This window comes from Athene cunicularia (genome assembly GCF_003259725.1).
Source record: "Athene cunicularia isolate RWA chromosome 7 unlocalized genomic scaffold, athCun1 chr7_part2, whole genome shotgun sequence".
NCBI lineage: Eukaryota > Metazoa > Chordata > Aves > Strigiformes > Strigidae > Athene > Athene cunicularia.
In genome coordinates, this window is record NW_020799108.1 from 4,288,192 (window position 1) to 4,308,353 (window position 20,162).

The 20,162-nt window shown below is 36.2% G+C and overlaps 1 protein-coding gene across 6 annotated transcripts in view; it reads left to right on the top strand.

The window, feature by feature from the left end:
• FAM126B (family with sequence similarity 126 member B) overlaps positions 1-20,162 on the top strand; it is a 54,517-nt gene that overhangs the window by 28,271 nt on the left and 6,084 nt on the right. For 5 of the 6 annotated variants that reach the window (XM_026853286.1, XM_026853289.1, XM_026853285.1 and 2 more), the window contains 8 exons: positions 4,896-5,075; positions 7,038-7,118; positions 7,745-7,860; positions 8,456-8,551; positions 10,320-10,436; positions 11,118-11,205; positions 16,951-17,110; positions 18,283-18,450. In XM_026853286.1, coding sequence (XP_026709087.1) covers positions 4,896-5,075; positions 7,038-7,118; positions 7,745-7,860; positions 8,456-8,551; positions 10,320-10,436; positions 11,118-11,205; positions 16,951-17,110; positions 18,283-18,450 — 1,006 coding nt within the window. The remainder of the gene's footprint in view (positions 1-4,895; positions 5,076-7,037; positions 7,119-7,744; positions 7,861-8,455; positions 8,552-10,319; positions 10,437-11,117; positions 11,206-16,950; positions 17,111-18,282; positions 18,451-20,162) is intronic. The other variant, XM_026853290.1, reaches the window with a different exon arrangement.

Below are 20,162 nucleotides of genomic sequence, written 5' to 3' on the forward strand. Positions count from 1 at the left end.
ATAAATTGTGCAAGCATACCGTTCTCTGTTGTGTAAACTAGTTAAAATGCTTCAAAATATTTGTTTTATCATCTGTAATTTCCTGTATATTTATAAATTAAATGGCAAGTGTACACAGAAAAGTTGTTCTTTATTTTCCTAAGCACAGCTCAGCTGCTTTTGGAAGTTGAATGCTTGATTGAACTTAAAGAAGATTGCATAATGGTCATGCAATAAAAAAAAAGCTTCATAGCTGTCAACTTCATTTCAGTCTTACAAATAACTTGCATAGTGACCTTCTTCTTTTGTCCTGAAACTACCCTTACTCTCCAACCTGAAGCCACCATTGTTGTTGTCTTTTAGTATATATGTATTTGTGTGTGTGCGTACTTCTGAAAATGTAAAAGCTTTCCTTTGCTTTGAGAATTTTTTTTTTTTAATGATGCAAAGAACCAGAATTGCAAAAGAGTATCTTCTTAAGGGTGTGACAGTAATCTGATTGCACACTGATGCAATAAAAATTGTCAAATATTACTCTTTGGAACAGCTCTTACTGTTTGGGCCCGGTTTTCTGGTATCAGGTATAACAGAAGCAATCCCAGACTTGGCGAACTTCAGGTTCTGCTTGTTAAGGCAGTATGTGTTTCCTTGTTGCACTTCTTCCAGACTTACTTGTGTGAGAGGAGTATAACCATAGTAAATTAATTACTTTGCATAATTCTGTGTTAAGTGAGGCGTTTTTAAAATATGCCTTGTAGGGCATTATTTGTTAGAAGGATTACTGCTTATGAAGATAAAGCTTATGTGGTAGACTATTATAAAAATGTACTTGCTGGATTCTTAAACTTGCGGGACAAGTAATTTTTTTAGTACAACTTAATCATAAAGCTGACCTATTTTTAAAATTTCCTGCAAGGAGCAAACTCTTTAGGGCAAACATGAATTTTTCTAGAATCACATAATTCTATCTTGGTAAGACCAGGATTATTAATTTAACATGGAACCAGCATGTTTAGGAACAAAAACAAACAATCAAAGTGTTTCTCTTTTTGACAACTGTCTATCAATTTGAGAGCTATCAAATGAAGACAAGCATACGGTCAAGTTAAATACAATTGTTACTTTTTACCTTTTAAGAAATTCCCTGATATTTTTTTTTCTTTTAAATTTTTTAAATATGGAGAAGATGATGAATGGAACAGAACGTTCCCATGTGGGCTATTTAGGTTTAACTTGGAACACTCAGCCTTAGAATAAAATGAGATCACCTTTGCAATGGCAAGCACCTCCCAGACCCAGTACTCTCCAAATAATAACTAATTTTACCCATTATGTTATAATTAAGACTAAGATGAGCACATTATTTTTCTACCATGGCTGAATTCTTCAAAAAGGCGAGATTTCCAATCTGTCATGCCTTTTATAATATATTCTATTTAACTTCAAGGTATGGCTCTTAAGATTTGGCAAAATTGTAAAATAAGCCAAACTGAAGCTATTCATCAGCTTCCTTAAAGCATGACTGGTCTGTATCTCTGCGAGGTGTAAAAATGAAGTCAGTAAATCATGTCATTGTTACCTACTGTATATTTAAGACATTAAAAATTAGGTTTGTAATTGTTATGCTAGTTGCTGTTTATGCTAATAGGAAAGCTCTTTTAATATAATTTTTGAGTTTGTCAGAAGAGAGAGATGGATATAAGAGGGTTTTTTACTTTGGATTTTTTTACCTGACTCTTGTGCTACTCAGTTTCCTTTGGCTTTAGACTGAAAGATCTTCAGAATTAGGAAAGTGTGTGCCAGTTCATGTATACACCAACTACTGGTGGCAAAAGCCCCATTTCCTCTGTTTAACTGGTGTCTTTCTTCTCAATATTTATATGCAGAGAATTAATTGGAAGAGGCTGGTTCTCTGAAAAGCCAGATAATTAGGATGCAAGGAAGACATCTGTTCTTTCTTACAGTGTCAAGTTTTGTGTTTCCAGGTGGGAGACAATCATACTGTACTTTGATAGAAAACATTGTGTGTTCATGGCTTTGAAAATATGTGTTGTAGTGTCTTTGTGATGGCAGCTTTTTTCTTGTGGCCTTAAAGCTCTGAACACACCAAAAGTGCTATGGTAGTTGCTACAAACAACATTCAGGTTTTCACCTAAGTAATCTGCAGCTGTTAAACCTTTTGAACATATGGCAGCTACTAGAAATGGGGAGTATTTACAGGCTTGCAGCACCAGCACCATATTGCTTGTTATCTTTCTAGGGAGCATGATTTCAATTAAAAGACTAATTTTATAGAATTTTCATTTGAAAGGGAGTAGAATAAACTCAGTAACTGCTCTGGTTGAGTCTTATCTAACATTAGCTAAAGGTAATTATTCTTTTCTACTTTTAATGGGACTTGGGTTAGACTGGTTAATTTAAAATAGGAAACAGCTTTGGGCTGCTGTCCTCTCTAAGCTAATAGAAGTACTGTTTATAGCAATGCTGCTGCATATATCTTGTTTCTGATAATATTTGTTTAGCTTTTCTTGTACCTGTTATCTCCTTGCAGATATGTTTGTATTTACTGTTTCCAGAGATTTATTGTTCTTTATGATAGCTGTTTATTTTCTTTTAAAGGAAACCTACAAAATTTTTTTCAGTGATCTCTGAATTACTTGTTAACAACTTTTTATTTATTTATTTGAACCTATGAAATGTGCTAGGCCTTTCATAAAACAAGGATATGGTTCTGTGTCTGAGAATTTGAAGGTTTACTGTAACAGATGGTTTTAATAATTAGTGTCACTTTTGGGGACGAGTTTCTAAGTAAATATTAAGAAAGAACATGCATCTTTTGAACATAAAGTACTATATATGTATGAAATACTGGAATAAATGTACTAGAGATAATATGCTCAGCTTGACAGAGAAAGCCCTAGCATTGTTTTATTAAAATGGTTGCAATGGAAGCATTATGGGGTTCTAATTTCATTTAGATCCCAAACCAAAAGTTAAATGGTGAGGTATTTTATGCATGGCTTGTAAAAATCTCTGTGCTCCAAATGACTGGACTTAATCTCATTTTCTATCAACACTGTCAGTGTCAGCTGTCTTCTCTCCCTCTCTTTCTTTGTCTTTCTTTGTTCCTGTTGTGTAAAAACAGGATTTTAGCTTAGGGTAACTAGGCTGTTAATCAGAAGCCTTGTTACACAAGGTACTTATATCAGAGACTTGTGTAAGAGATTTGTCCAATAGTAAAGTTTTATTTTGTGTAGATGTCATGTTATGACTTACGTAATCAGTGGTTTAAAAATTGAATGCTTTATTGACCAGAATACTATGTGTTAGAAATAAAACTCATGTGTTCACCCTTTCTTGGGTGATGCTCTGTTAAGGCAGCTATCATGATAGAAAATTGTAAAATTTATGTTTCCTGTTGGTGATATACTAGAGTAAAATATCATGTCTAAATATGTGTATGTGAAGTTGTACAGTCTTACAGATTTATGGCATTGCACATTCAATGTGCAATTGCTTGTTGCACAAACATTCAAACTAATCACTTGTAGAAATGTCTGTCCCTCTGCTGATAGCAAGGGATTTTTTTCAAAGTTTTCTAAGTGGATGGGTGGTTCAGAACAAACCACAGAAGTACATCTTCATACAGCATAGCAAAAGAGTTCATACAGAAAATTCTGGGTACTAGGATTTTTTTTAATAGACAAATTAAATGAAAGAAGAATGTATCAAAGTCTATGAAACATACTGCTGATGCTCTGAAAGTCCTAAGATGCATACCCTTGGGAGTGAGAGTATGTACTGGAAGAGGAGTCGTATATGCCTTATCTTTTGTTCTGCACTGGGTATTTCCTACTTAAGCCTTTTTGTCTCATCAGTACAGCTGCTATTGTGTTGCCCAAATGTAGGGGTTTTATTCCTCAAAAAAACTTATATGTGTAATTTAATGTTTAATATTATTGTGTATGTATGTGTGAGAGCTACATAAAGCATATATGGTTAGAAGGAAGACTTTTTTGAGATTCTGGCCTCTGTAGCTCCTCTGTATGGACAATTTAGGTTACAAGGTTACTTGGATGCCTCTGTCTTTTTGGACGTTGAATCCCATGAGTCTTTTCCTTAGATCAGATTATCCCATTTTTAAAATTGTAATACTAAATATTGGTCACACACCTTCTCAAAACTCCTCTTGCAATATTTTTTTTGGTGTAGTTTTTGACTGTGGTATTAAAAAATTTATTAGTCACAGGAAAGGTGGAGACAGTTTTGTGGGTGCATCTTAACTATTTGTAGACTCCTACAATGGCAGGGTTTTTCTTGTACTTATCACATTGACTTGATAAGGGCCTTTTTTGATTCTTGTACTGAAATGAGGACAGCTCAAGATGGAGAAATCAGTTTGCATTATAATGAACAAATGTACGCTTGTTGGGTTTGAAACTAAAAAGTTGTAGGTAAGAAATTAGTTCATATTTCTGTCAGTAGACTTCTCATTAGCTGCTGTCATTAGAAGCTAATCTTTAACCTCTGTGCTTTTATAAACCTTAAAACTACACCACTAAAGTTTTATGGTGCACATAGTTCAAGCCATGTGTCTGTCACATGCCTTAAATTAGTACCTCTCATTAGTAAATCTCATGCTGACAGCCCTAGAGAATAATGTTCTCAAAACACAAAATGGTAGTGGTTGTAAGGCCACATTTCCCAGTACTGCATACCAGTGCTCCTCAGATCTCTCCTTATAAATTTCCTTAAAAGGAATGCAGATACATTTTGGTTCATTCACTTACTTGCCGTCAAGGAGTGTCCTTTTACTGGTTGCAGTGATTATGTGATATAGCCCTATATTTGCTATTTCTTTCACCCTTGTTAGAGAAACCTAACAGTAATTCATTAGCCTTTTTGCCTTTCCACAGCTCCTGGAGCCTGTTTGCCACCAGCTCTTTGAACTTTATCGTAGCTCTGAAGTTCGGCTCAAGAGATTCACACTGCAATTTTTGCCAGAGTTGATCTGGGTATATCTGCGTCTTACTGCCAGCAGGGATAGGCAGAGTAATGGTTGCATTGAAGCACTGCTGCTTGGCATTTACAACTTGGTAAGTAAGATAAGTGGGAATGGCTGAGGAAAGCTTTGATCAGAGGTTTTGTGTCACTGATCACTAAAAATAAAGTAAATTATTGGAACAACATATTTAAAATTATAATACTTACATTAAAACATATTTAATCTGGAGAAAAGCATAATGTAATGAAGGTTTAATAAGAATGTGTCTGCAAAAATAGATTTTTTTATAGTAATCTTTTTTGGACAAACATTTTAACTAAAAAGGCTCATCTCACCTCATGGACTGTCTTGAATTGTTGCATACTTGTGTTTGTAAGGAAATTAAGTAGCCCTCCTTAATGTTGAAAAATATGGCTTTGTATGGAGATAATTGTCAGGCCAATAGGCTTAGTCAATCTTCATGTGTCGCTTCCCTCCACCCTTCTGCTTGCTTTGAGTATGTCTTTTTGAAGATAATCTGAAGCTAAAACCACTCTGCATGCTAGCACTTAGATGCATGTATATTTTTGAGGCAGATGGTTGTCTTGAGCACAATGATGATTTTTAAGAATAAGTAAAATTAAGTAAAGATGTTTGGCTATTGGATGTAAAAAGTAGTTTTTTTATATCCTTACCTTAGTCTGGAAATGTTTACTCTTGTAATTTTGTAAGGCTGATAAATTTAGCAATACTGCCAAGATAGGTATTCCCTAATGGGAATTTATGTGTTACAGGACTTTGAAACATTATACTGAAACATTGTGCTTCTCTCTACTGTCATAGTAGATCCCTCCTTTAAATTGTGTATTATGTTTCTACACATGATGAGGCACAGAACAATCAAACTGTGATTCTTTAAAAAAAAAAAAGTCTTGTTATGTGTCTCTAGATGAGCTCTAAAAACTGGAAGATCCAGTCATGTTAGATTTATTCTAATAGAAGAAACATTCAAAACTGCTTGCTGAGTTTTGGTACTGTTTGCTGAGTTAAGTAGCATGTTTATCTTTGTCAAAAATTTTCTTATAAAGGTCCTTTTGCAGTTCCTTTTAAAGTCATGTCGGTGATTCATATTTTTTAAGGACAGTAAGTTCTTCATTCTTCAGGAAGAAACCGGCCTCACAATTAAGAGTGGCTCCCACTTTTTTTTTTTTTCTTTAAGTTGTTGATATTTTCCTGCACATATAATGAGACTGAAGGAGCAAAGTTATTTTTTCAATACTTAGAAAGTGAAAGACAAGGATAAATCTTTTGCATTCTGCTATTCTATCAACTGTCCTCCCATTGTGATCCTTAAAGCTTACTACAAGTACTGTGCTACCTTGGACTAAGTTTTCACGTAAACTGAAATGACTAGAGTTCACTGTTTAGAAATTTGCTGTAAAAAGTGAAAAGGGAGGATTTCAGACTCCTTCATGATGTAGTCTTATGTAATTGCTTTTGGTGTATTTGCTTCAAAAACTTCTGGGTTTGCTTATGTAGTAGCCTGGCAACTATAAAATCTGACCAGTTTGAAAGCCTTTTGAGAAAACATTCTGTGTATTGCTTACTGATTGAAAGCTTGAAGAAACCTTGTCAGTCCCCTTGATTTCACCTTTTCTCTGTTATGAAGTACTGCCAGTTGTCAGCACTTGACTCATCAACCCTCATGTGTTTGTATCTTTTGGGTTTACAGTTTAGCCTTGCTCCACTATGCAATTCTATTCTAAGTGTTATCCTTTTTTTTTTTTTTTTTTTTTTCCTTTTGATGAAGTCACACTGATCACGGAGCCAGTGCTGGTTTAAGTGCTGCAGACTGATTCTGCAAAGCAGTCTGTAATATAAGTCTTTTCCTTTTTAAATATGTATGTAAATTTGCTAATGTTCTGCAAACGCATAGAAACTTTGGGTGTTAATATGTTTATCAGATCCGAGGCATCTCACTTCTTATTTGTTAAATACCTTCTCAGAGTTGAAAATTATTGCAAGTCCTATGTCCTTACTTCTGTTTAGGTATTGATTTTATTTTTTAATGCAGGAAATTGCTGACAAGGATGGAAACAATAAAGTTTTATCTTTCACCATCCCTTCGTTATCTAAACCCTCAATATATCATGAGGTAAGAGACCTGCTGTGGTAAACCAGAATTGGATCTATTAGAGGAATGAAAACTGGATCCAGTTGATACAACAGGCCATTTTAGATACATCTTGATGCAGGAAGTTTTCAGTGTCAGTAGCTTGCAATTAATGTAATCGAATTCAATAGCATTAGTAGAAGACAAGGAATATAAATGTTGAAAAATCTTTGACCGTTTTGATGTTAGTTTTGTTGTCGTTGCAACTTTTTTGCCTCTTGTGTGTTAGTGTAAAAGGAGTTTTCCTTCTTTTAACTCCTCCTTAATACAGTTTAACTTGGAATTGTGTTTTATTTTCCCTGCTGTTACTGTACAAACGGTCTATGCAATTGCAAAAAAATTTACTATGAATGAATATGTAATTATCAAAGTTGAAAAGTGCTTTCACCTGCTCTGTTGTTTGTAAGTGTGGAAACTGTTTATAATAATGAAACTAGGTAATGTTTTTTGATCTACTGTATTCTGGAATAATCTTCATTTTTACAGATCACAAGGCAAATGTGTCTTTTGGCTTGGGTGATTAAGAGTTTTAATGCTTTTGGGCACTTTTTACTTATGACTTGATTTCTCCCCTCTACTTCCTTTCTTCTCCCACCACCTGCTTCTAGCCCTCTACTATTGGATCCATGGCTTTAACTGAAGGAGCCCTGTGTCAGCATGATCTCATTAGGGTAGTTTACAGTGATCTTCATCCTCAAAGAGAAACCTTCACAGCACAGAACCGGTATGTGAATATATAGGTGCTTCGCTGGGCAAACGAGTAGTCCTTAAATATTAAGACTAAATATATATACACTAGTTAATTTAGAAGAGAGTAACTTCTCTGTCATTTCTGTGTCTGTCAGGAATATCATTGGGTTTATGTCTGTTCACTCAAATTTTTCTGGAAGTGTAACAAAATTCAGCTTTGTTTCTGAGGCTGTGACTGCTTTTTCCAGAGGAAAAGGGGAATGGAGCTGAATGCATAGAAAGAATTTAGGATGAGAGAAATCAGCTCTGAATATCTGAAGTCAGCTCTAGGAAAACTGATAAAATAGTTTTGAATGCATTGCAGACTTGTCCAGTTCTATAAATTTGTTAAAGTATTATGCCATGTGCCATTTTCTCTGTAGCTCCTGCCTATGTTAGTGGCTTTCAGTAATAATAATTTTAAGTGTTTAATACTGAGCCTTTAACAGGATTTTAGGATTTGTGTGTTTACTTCTGACACTTTTTCCTGTGGGGTGTTTTTTGAAACTGAATTGTAGAATATTTGTGTTAAATTCTGATGAAATATTAAGAACTTAAACCATACAAGGTTTTGCTCTTGTCTCTTTCAGGTTTGAGGTGCTGAGCTTTCTTATGCTGTGCTACAATTCTGCTATTGTCTATATGCCTGCCTCTTCTTATCAATCACTTTGTAGGATGGGTTCCAGGTGAGACACTTGCCTTTGCAATAGTCTTGCAGCATGCATTTAGACTTCTAAATATTCGTCCAGAAAAAAAAAAACACCACCACTATTAATTTACTTGTTGTGTTTAATAACTTAATATATTAAACTCTTGTTCAGTCTTGCAGTTCAATTGGAAATTTGAAGCTGTGCTTGCATAAAGAAAAAACACATGAATAACCTTACTACTGCATGGGCTTTCATTCTAGTTATGTAATGTTATTTGGAAAGGAAAAAAAAGCAATTTTTTGGGAAAAGTAGTTGAAGCTACACAGACTGATTTGCATTTATTTGATTTACATATCTTTCGGACATTTTTCAGTATGGTCAGCTTAAGAATCCTGTGAGGAATACCACCTGTTTCCTCTGCTTCCAAATATTAATGTCTTACTTTTGAGGATGATTTATATGAAGTGCTTACCCAATGTTTTGAGTTTTTGCTTTGGTTTGGGGTTTGTTTCTCCACCCCCCCCCCCCCTCCCCCCCCCTTTTCTTTTTTTTTTTCCTTCCTTTCTGTTTTTTCCCTGACAAAAACTTCTCACTTTCTGGAGAATTCAGTACTGGGATTTCTCTAACTCTTATACATGCCCTCTATATAACCTCCTACTTGAATAGTCTTTGACGTATCTGGTTGGCAAAGATCCCTGCTCTTTGTTCTGCAAAATCTAAAATATATATGGTATTCCCTGTTTATATATATGATATGCCTGTTTTTACCAGCATTCTTGTCTAAAATGAGAGGAAGTCTCTCCTCCTGCTACCTCCAAACAGATGAAACTCTTTAAACTTTTTGATTTAGCTTCTTTGCTTCAGCATGGTACTGCCATGAAAGAAAAGCATTACATGGAATTCAGTTATGTAGCAATGAAGGAATCAGACTAGCTTCTACCAACATGCATTCTGTAGTAACGCATACATACAGTTAAGATTATAGCCTGTTTTTTCTCCTGTGGTTTCTTATGGGAATGGGTTAATTCTTGGTATACTGCCATCATATTCACTTGAGTTCTGGCTATGCTAAATTTGCCAAATATGTTGAATTTTCCTGCAGCTGAAAATTAGATCCATTCTTTGGGTAGAGAAGAGAGACAGCATTTTATAGGCTAGGAATTTTTAAATTGTTTTTGAAACAGTGCATCAGTTATGTATTAGTAGCCATGTGTTACTTCCATGATGAAGATTCAGATATTAAAGTTACAAGTAAATTATTCTGTTTTTTACAGAGACTTAGTGCTATGCAGTATATGGGAAGGCAGGCCCTTTTTCAAGGGTCAGAAGTAATTTTTTTAGAAGGCAGCTGAGAGCAATTCTGAAGAATATAGTATCTGTGTTATCCGACTTTAGGTAAAATCTGATTGCATGCTGTTGTCATGCATTAGGTGGGAGATGACACATTTCTATACCACTGAAATATTTCTTTTAAAGAAAGTTGGTTTTCGTTACTGAATTTTGGGGAAATTCTCCTGCTTGGTGGCTGGCAGTAGAACATCTTTCCACCCTCACTCTTTAGAAGCTGGTTATGATTGGAAGAAAACAGATGGGAGTTAATGGCTATATGGGAATAGCGCTGGATTATCAGCATGTCACATCTCAATGCACGATTATAAAACTGCTTTAATGGTTGAGAGAGCAACATAATGATGTTCTATGTTGTATACTTATATTTTGAATATTAACTAAAATCTCTGTGAATCAATGACATTTGTAGTCTTTGTGGGTTTAACATTTTGTTACAGTGGTGTGTTTTTTTCAGGCTGTGTGTGAGTGGATTTCCACGGCAGCATGAGAAACGCTGGAAAGAACAGTGTGGTAGAGTGGTGTTAGACCCTGACTTCATGGTGCAGTTGCTGACAGGTGTCTATTACGCTATGTAAGTGGATGAGGTTTTTGTATAAAGAGAAATGTCTGGGTTTACATGACTTAGAATATAAATGTTAGTTGTTTTATGACTGAAAAAAAGTTAAACTCGTAACACAAGTTTATAACTTGATTAGTATATTTCCCATTAATTGCTCGCTCAGCCAACTGAAAATGTGAAAATGTCTTTGTCAGCATTGAATTAGGTGGTGAAGGGCCATCAGTAGGTACTGAGGAGAGTTTGGCTTCTGGCTTCATCTTTTCCCAAGTTTCCGCTACCATCAGATACCTTCTGTTCACAAGCGTAACGAGCTTGGATGCCAAGATAACCTGATAAAGTGCAGACCTCTTGAATGTCATTAGCTTCTGAGGTAGAAAAATATATTTCTGATGGAAATTCAGTTCTGCTATTAGTATTAACCTTTACATTTTGACCTAATTTTTTAGTTCTTTATGTTTGTCCTGATTATGGCATCAATTTTGTCTTGCTTGGAGGTGAGAGCAGCTTTTTTGTTACACCAACAAGATTAATAAAAAAATGCTTTGTCTATACTTTTAAAAGAAGGGACTGTGTGTACATACAGTTGATGAACTTCCTACATAAGCAAAGAACTGAAGAGCTGGATTTGGGCAGAAAAAAGACAAGTCTGAGTTCATAAGATATGAAAGATAAATACCTTTATTTACTTTTTAGATATAATGGTCAGTGGGATCTTGGCCAGGAGGTATTGGAGGACATAATTTACAGAGCACAGCTTGAACTCTACTCACAGCCTCTGCTGGTAAGGAACAATCCATTGCAATTTATGGGCTTGGTTAAGAGGAGTATGGATGTGTTTCTGAAGTGGACTGGTAATGAAAGCATTTGTGGCTATTTACTGCACTCCCAAATGCAAGTGGTTTTCAACGTAACTATTTATACCATACTTTTTCTGCTTGAGTATTAAGCTAGGGTGTTGGGATCTCCTAGGACTCATTGATGCTGAAAGCTAGGGTTTTCTAATGTATTACAGTTGGATCAAAATGTTTATGTTGTTTTGGCATAAGCTACTGATGAGTGATTCAAACAATCTTAACTGAATTATTATATGTCATAGGACATGGGTTGCAAAAATGGTGTTTTCTTTGCTTCTAGATCTTCATCAGGGCTCAGAATATTGTGTGTGGTTTAACTGGTAACACAGTAGAAAATGCAACAATGGGATAGAGCTGAAAGTGTAAAGGAGCATCATCTCCAGAGTCAGTGTCAGATTTCGATTGATCAAAGTCACAGATCTTAATCTTTACTTTCTTTGGATGAGCAGCAATAGAATGGAGTTCTTCTGATTGTTGGCTTTTTTTTTTCAGTTCCCACTATACTTGCTGTTCTAATCAGAAAAAGAGAGAAATGAAATGGCAAAAGTTGTGAAACTGGACTAGATGCAGGTGGATGTGATTGGAAAGGATAAGAAGGAATGGAGGGATTTTTTTGTCAGATGTAGGAATAAAAATCAAAATAAGAGGGAAAATTAAGGAAAATAAAATAGACTATTGTCTCAGTTTCTGCATACAGATTGTGGCTAGAAGCCTTTAGGGCTCTGAACTAAGAGCAGTAAAATTTCACTGCTTTTTACATAATTGAGAAAGGAGTGAATTGCGAAAAATCTTTATGTGGCAATCTGAGATCCTTCTCTTCTGCAATAAATTACATAGAATTATTGTCTTGATGAATTAATACTGGCTGTAAAATTTATCTGCAAGCTTTCTGACAATGCTGCATTTTAAACACTTGGTATCCATTGAATTATTATGATAGTTGGTTCCTTTTGGAACTGACTCATTGCTCCATCAGATTGAAAGTTTTAAATTAAATATTGAACCTGCTGAATTTGGCCACCGTATCAAACTACTACATTTAAAAAGTGTGTAGGAGGATCTGAAATTTAATGACATGACAATTTTCAGTTCTCATTGTTCATTTTTAATCAGTTTGTCCTTAGAGATTACTTCTAATTATAAGAATATTCTAGAATGTCATCTTTTTCCCCAGAGCTACTATTGCTTCATCCCACTGTCTGCTGTTGGTGACATCATGCCATTATCAGTTTTTCTCCCTTCCCTAGTTCTTCATGCATATGTGTGCAGGCACATCTGTGGGGTTTTCTCCATAATACTCTGATCATTATCTTGCTTCCTGTCTTGTTTTACTGCTATTTTTAAAAAGCAGCTTTAAGAAATAGTCAGTTTTGTAAAAAAAAAAGAAAAAAAAAAAAAGACCTGCATATCCTTGGCCTCATGCTATATATTCAAGCAATTTGACTTTTTCAAACGCTGGAGTCCTTTCACCTCAATGCACTTTCCAGGTGGTGTGTATAATTGAGCAGCATTATAAAATTGTGTACTTCAAACTTAAAACTACTGGCACCAAATAAAACATTGCCTGTGCAACACGCCAGGTAAGGTTCAAGTTCAGTTTCTGCTTAGAATTTCCTAACAGCAGCAAATTCTTTGAAGTCCATTTAATATTCAGGTAAATCCCCATGTTAGGATTATTAGTGGAATCAGTGGAATACCAGTAGTCCTCATTACAATGAGAAACATCACAGTCCCTGTGTTTGGGTGTGTCTCTTGGAGAAATATTTTTTACTATAAGAGATCCATGTTCTTACTTAAACAGGTTTATATTGCCTGTGGACTTCAAAAACAAACAAACAGCAAACAAACAAAACCCCAAACGAAATAGCAGAATTAGAAAGCTATGAAATACCTGTAATGTAAAAGCGGTGTTCTTTCTCTGTTACCCAGAGACTTGTGCAAGTTTTAATCGTTGCCGGGATCAGGGACCATGTGGCCGTTGCCCCTCCCCAACCCGCGCCGGTCGGGTTGGAAGTTAGACACAGACCCTGGCTAAAATAACAAGAAATTTAATACAACAGAGTGATAGAACAATCTGAACAACAACAGTATCAATGGTAACAACAATAAACAGCAATAACAGTGAACAAGACAAACGATATACAAAGAAATACCGCTAGCTAGTCACGGAAAGCCAAATTCCCTCCCGTACCCACCAAGGAGTAAGGAAAAGGTTCCGCCCCCAGACCTGACGTCAGCATGGTATGAATAACCCGTCTGGAGATCCCTTCCCCCTGTCTCTCTGCTGGGGAAAACTTTACTCTATCCTGGCTGAACCAGGTCAAGACTGCACTGGAAAGGACAGGAAGTAATGCAAGGGATAGACTTTTTCTGCGAAAAGTATCTCTGTTAACAAACACTGGGTATTGGTTTCCTAGTCATGAAAACTGGGAGTTTCTACAGAGGGAAACTAATCACCAAAACTTAGTTATTACTACAGAGCTAGCTTGGACATGGGGAGTGGCTCAGTTCTGGTCAGTCAGTCTTTTCCTCTGAACACAAGAGTTCTGCACTCAGTTCAGATGGAAATCCCTGTATCCAGTGCAGAGGCGCATAGGCTTTCTTAGTCCAGTACACAAGAAGCATGGATCAGCAAGTCCCTATTGTGACAGCACCTCAATCCAGTGTTTTACTGATGTATTTAGTGCTTTTTTTGGATGTTCTTTTCATTAGAGCTCCTTTCTGGTAGGCAAGAGTGGATGTCTGGCCTGAAACGAGCCCTCCTTTATCATCAGTAGTTGCAGACTTGGCTTGCCAAGTCTGAATTGTGTTTTTTGTTTTCCTGCCTTTCAGTGCTGGATTAGACATAGTGAGCAAGATTTTTTTCCATCCTAAAGGATCACAGTTTTGTTTTTTTTCTGTCAAAGTAGGGCTGTGACTCAAACTGGTTGTTTAGATCATTTCAAAATTTTACGCTTGCATTGACTGTTATCTTCTTATGGTTCTCCTCAGTCCGCAGAAGTACAATTTGTGCTTTTAGAAAGGGCCAGCTATTAAAAGGTTCAGCAAGCAGAAGTGCTCTGTCATTTTTCTGGTCCTGCTGCTCCTAATTTTTAGATTTTAATCCAGTCTACTGAGAAAGGTACCTATTTCAAAGAGGGTGCAACTCTAGTGAGTAGATTGGAATGCAAACCATTATATACTGTTGTACATTATCTGCCTTGGTTCAGTACAGCAGAAATGAATTTCTGAAGTCTTTAATGTGATCAAGGATAGAGTGAATGCAGTTTGTACCATTTCAGGAAGATTGCATAGAAAAAGGCCTATGTGTAAATAGGAGAGCAGTTCCCAAACAAGTGTTGATGCTGAGAGAATTGACTAGCAAAGGGCAAATCAGTGTTGGACAAGTGGAAGTCAGAATGGTAATAAGGATTTCTGTGATGGTGCCACTAATCATTTGTGCTGGTTAGAAGTCAGACAAGAAGGCAGTCATACCTGCCCTCCAGGAAGTGAAGTCTTTGATTTAGTTAATATCCTGTAATCTGTGGCTTTATTGTTTGAAACAGTTTAATTTCTTCTCATGGTTGTTGGATGGTTTGCATATTGTAATTTATAGGAAAATCACTTTTACTTTATTGTAATGCAAACAAACACCTTCAATTCATGGAGCTTTTATAGCATGACATATGGGTTGATATGTTTCTTTTTCTCAAACGTTATCTGAGATCTTCACAAGACAATGCAAAGTTTTGCCAATAGGGTGTGTTCCAGTGGTTTAGTAGACTTTTCATAGTTTATGTTTTCACACATGCATACAAAAGACAACTTAATTAGTGAAGCAGATTTGATATATATATATAGGCTTTAGGAGTTGAAGGGAATTTGTTGAATGTCCCTTACATTTGCAAGGCCTCTGGCAACCTCAGAATATCAAGACATTATTGATGAGGTTTAAAAGTGCATTAATTCTGTCACTAGGTTGAGGGGAACCTATGAAAATTTTGCTTACACCATAAAACTAGGAAATACTTGATTCTAGTGATGTGCTAAACAGTTGATACTACTCCATCAGCTAACTACAAGTCTTTATACAATAAACAAAACAGCTATTCTTAGAAAAAGAACATGGTCTAAAAGGAAGAAAAATGTATGTATGCATTGTCAGAAAAGTGGAGTATCATGCAAAGATGCATATTCTAGAACAGATGAGTATTTCATTTGAGTGGACAGAATAGTCGACCTTATGGTTTTATCTGTGTCTTAATGTAGGGCTTACATGCTTTTGCCTTAAACTAACAAGTAGACCACATGGATTTAAGACATACAGACCACATGTATTTAAATAAATGTGTTTCTCTTGCCATATAGTGAACTCTCTTCTCTCCAGTTTCAATATTTTTTTTTGTGATACAAGGGAAAGTGCATTGGGAGGCAATATAAAGTTGCTTTGCATAATGCTTCTTGTAAACTGTAGTGGAGAGAATAGCCTGCCTGAATTATGGTGGGAACTGTCGCTAGGTAGGATTTTAGAGAGATTAGCAAGTTGTATTTTCTGTAGTCATTTTAAGTCTAGATGTCTCTGACCCTTTTATCAACTGTCTTCATTAGTGGGGGGGAGTAAAGAGCATGTAGGAAATCAGATGTCTGTGAAACATGAGATCTATGAGTGAAGTTGTGATGTTAAGTTTAAAATGTGTCTTAATATTTTTATTGCTGGTTGGTTGTATAAAGTCAGTAAGATTTCAAAAAATCAAAGTGTTTTCACTTATTATTTTTTAAAGTTTTAAATCCTATCTTGTGTGTAGCAACTTTGTTATTGTTGAATACTGCACGTCATAGAGACCCAGCTTGGTTTTCAAGAGCTGATACACAAGTTCACTTCTTGAACAATTTACTTGTAAACTAGGAAACATTAAAAAAATAATTAAAAAGCAACTTTCAGTTAAAGTAAACCTTTAATCCCACAAAGGCGTTTTATGAGAAATTTAAAGAAGTGGTTAAAACATCAACACCAAAAGCGATCACTTGTTCTCAAAGCTGCAAAACAAACCTTCTGACTTTATCATAGGCTATTACAAGAAGAAATTAATCTAGTAGAGATGAATGCATTTTAATGATTTGATGCTCATTGCTAGGGTTGCAGGGGTTTTTTTTTTTAAATCTTGCAAGTACCTGTGGTCTAATCAGTCTAATTCCCTTTGTTAGTTTTTTTTTGAGGGTTGTTTTTTTGTTGTTGTTTGGAGGAGTGGGGGGGTAGTATGTTGTAAGGTGAGGTGGGGTGCAAACTGGCCCTGTCTCCCCTGTGTACAAGGCCATATGCTGTTTTCTTTGGCTTCGCCTGTGACTTAGTTTTATGACATTCTTGTCATAAAACATAAATGGTATTTCCCTTGTCATTTTGCAATCTCTTTTGGATGGAGACCTTGCTGTGTAGGTTGTTACCTCTGTCAGTACAGGTGGCAAACATGGAAGAAAATAATTACCTCAAAAAAATTTGAGAAAGTTCAGGTATATTTTTGGGGTTAGGTTTGTGATGAGCTTTTCAACATCTTGGGATGGGGCCACCCATCTGTATGGGATCTAGCATAATTAACAATTGTGGTTGTTTCCCTCTCTGTATACAGCAAGAGATCTAATATTGCTGCTAGTGCAATCAAGGAGAGTAGTACTACAGCATTTTACTTTTATTTTAGGTTGCAAATGCCATGAAGAACTCACTGCCCTTTGATGCTCCTGATGCATCACAAGAAGGCCAGAAAGTACTGAAAGTAGAAGTTACTCCAACAGTGCCGAGGATTTCTCGGACTGCTATTACAACAGCTTCTATCCGTCGTCATCGCTGGAGGAGAGAAGGTGAGCTTTCTCTGCCAAGAGCAAATGCTGTAGTGTACTGTATTCGTCATCATCACTGTAATCTGGCTTCTGAGTTTGAATGTTTGCAGAACAGTTTGTTGGGGGTTTTTTTATTTCTTTGTTTTTCAAAAGTGATACTCCATAACAATGTATAGTATTTTACATCTTCAGAGCACTGCATGAACATGAACATTTGGGGTGTTTGTTTTGGTTTTGATTTGGTGATAACCCATGAGGTAGGTGAGAAAATAGAGAAGCTAGAAAATGCTTAATAACATTTCTTTTTTATCTCCATGGAGCATAAAATTGCAGGGTTAGAGTTCGTCTTAGAATTTGAGTTATTTCTTTAATCCACACTAAAACTCAGTTGCCACCCATCACAAATCTCGGGGAATGAATGGTATTATCCAGACCTTGATAGGGTTCCAGCTACCTAAAGCTACAGAAGGCAGTGGGAAAAGCTGAACACCACACTCCTACCATCATATGGCCTAATTCAGAGAGGGGCCATGTCATAAAATAGGATAGCTTAGAATTAGTCCTTATTTTTCCTCATGTTGTATGGAAGTGTGCTTGACTGTATATTTGTTTTTTTTTTTTTAAATGTAGTAATATTTACCTAGATATGATGACATATTCAGTGTAGGTGTAGCAAAAAGCTTGCTTTGAAATCACTTTGTTGTACTTACAAAGCTTTGTTGCTGCATGTATAAAACATTAATTTTAATAAGCTGTATAAATGGCTAAAGATAAAAAGTAGAATAACCTAAAATTAAACTGAGGGTCTGAAAACAAGGATGATGTTTTCCTGCGGTATGCTTTTTTTTCTTTCTTTTTTTCTCTTCTTCCCTGTATCATGTGCAAAAGGATTGGATGACCTCTGGTCTTCAGCTGAATCAGGATGTCCAGGACAACAAGTGACTGTCTTCTTTTTTCAGGACTCTGGGTCATGTTTGTCTTCACTGTAGTTGCCATTATATTCATTTGCTAGTCTCTGGTCTACAGTATAGCCTACCTGTCCCTTTCTGTGGATGTTCTCACAAGTTTTAACTAAGCATGGGTAGTGTTTTGTGTTTGTTCCATGTCCAAATAAATCTTCTATTTTCCCTGCCTGGGTTGGAATGCCAAGAAAGGAATAGAAAAGCACTAAAATGTTATATGTTGAATCCCAGATGGCTTTGACTTCTCAAACGAGGCTGACTCAAGCATACCTGGCTCACCGATCCAACACGGCTCCACAGACCTAGGGATCAAACGTGAGCAAGAGGGGGAGGTGCTGATGCGCAGGACCCCTGAGCATGGCTTCCCGGAGCCCACCTTGGCAGCAGCCACAACAGAGGGTAGGACAGAGATGAGGAGGCAGAAGTCAGTGAGGCAGTTGCTGGAGGAGGATCCTGGCTCCCTATCCCCAAGCAGAACTTCTTTCCATTCTAGTGTGTGTTTCCGCTATCCCAGGGTGTATTAGCTTCTCTTTGCAATACACACATCCCCTATATACCTAACATCAGGTCAGGTACTATCTTTTGTTATCATGTGGGCTGGCCTGGGGCTTGCATCTGTGTGGTGAAAGACTGCTTGGCATGGCAAAAAAACCAACCAACCAAAAAAAACCCCAACCCACAAACCAAAAAAAGACAGGGTAATAGCCAAGAGCTTTGGGATTGCTTGGAAACTTTCTATTACTGAGCATGTTTAATCTGAATATTACAGAAGGAAAAAATGCACCAGATGAACATGAAGAATCCTGAGAAGTAGACAGTATAGAGTATAAATGGATTTGGCTACAACTTAGTTAGAATAGTGTCTTGTTAGTCTGCAGTTTTTAAATTTCCAAGAATGAAGTTTCCTGTTAAAAGTCAAGCCTAAGACAGATAAGCAACTGCTGATGCTTTTATTTGCCAGTCATCCTTTTAACGGAGAATTCATATCCATACAACTCATTTACGTGAATGAGCTGGCTCTTCTAAAGACAATTGCCAAAAAAGCACATGTCAAGAAGAAATCAGGTTGTCATGTTTCTAAAAACTTTAGAAACAATTGTTGCTTGCTTTCTCTCTCAATCATGCTGTCCCCACAAATGCTGTAGGACTTCGTATGTCTGCTCTGCAACCAAGAACAGCAGATGGAGTAGCTGGTAGAAATTTATTTTGCTTAAGTTCACCTATTACTTTTCTTATCTTTACTCTATAAAAGATGTGGTTTTGAGTACTGAATTTGAATCATGATTTCTCCTCAAGAGATGAGAATTAATTTCTTATAAATTTAGCTAAACATATTTTCCAGTGTCCTCCTAGCTTAAGTCTTCTACCTGAACATTACCTTGGTATTTCCAGCCTCTATAAGCATATCAGATGACCATAAATAAAATTTATTTGCATATTTGGATATGAGCTACATAGGTTTCAGATTTATTTTTTCTGGAATAACATTCTGGAGAATTTGAGAAGATTTAATGTAGTGTTATCACAGAATCCTTGCCCTTAATCAGAGTTGCAAGCAAACAGTAATTAAGATGTCATGCTTCTGTAGAAGATAGTTGCATAAAAATGTTCAGTATGGGTTTATAATCTACTCCTTGGTGCATAGTGAATTTGAGCATGCTCAGTAAATGAGTCCTGTCTTCTCCTAAATTCACTTGTTCAGTTGTTCTTACTCCATTTTACTAAACTTTGCATGTGCATGACCTGAAGGATATGGAGAAGTCCTCAGCATCAGAGAACCTTCTGGGGAGACAGGAAGTGGGAAAGAAGTTGATAAAGGTGTGACCTTCTAGTTTTAATTTCCTTTAAGACATCTTTATAATTTGACATGATCTTGGATAAGGCATCATTCCACATTCTTTACTTAAGTGAGTTGAATACCCTTCTGTAATATTAGCAATGTGTAATTACATGTTTGGGTGAACTGAATTGTGCCAGTTGATAGCACCTGGGAGAAGGCCAAGAAATGGAGTTGGGCTTGGTTATCAGTATAGAATTGTGTGTGTGTGTGTGTGTGTGTGTGTATATATATATATATATATATATATATATATATATATATATATATATAT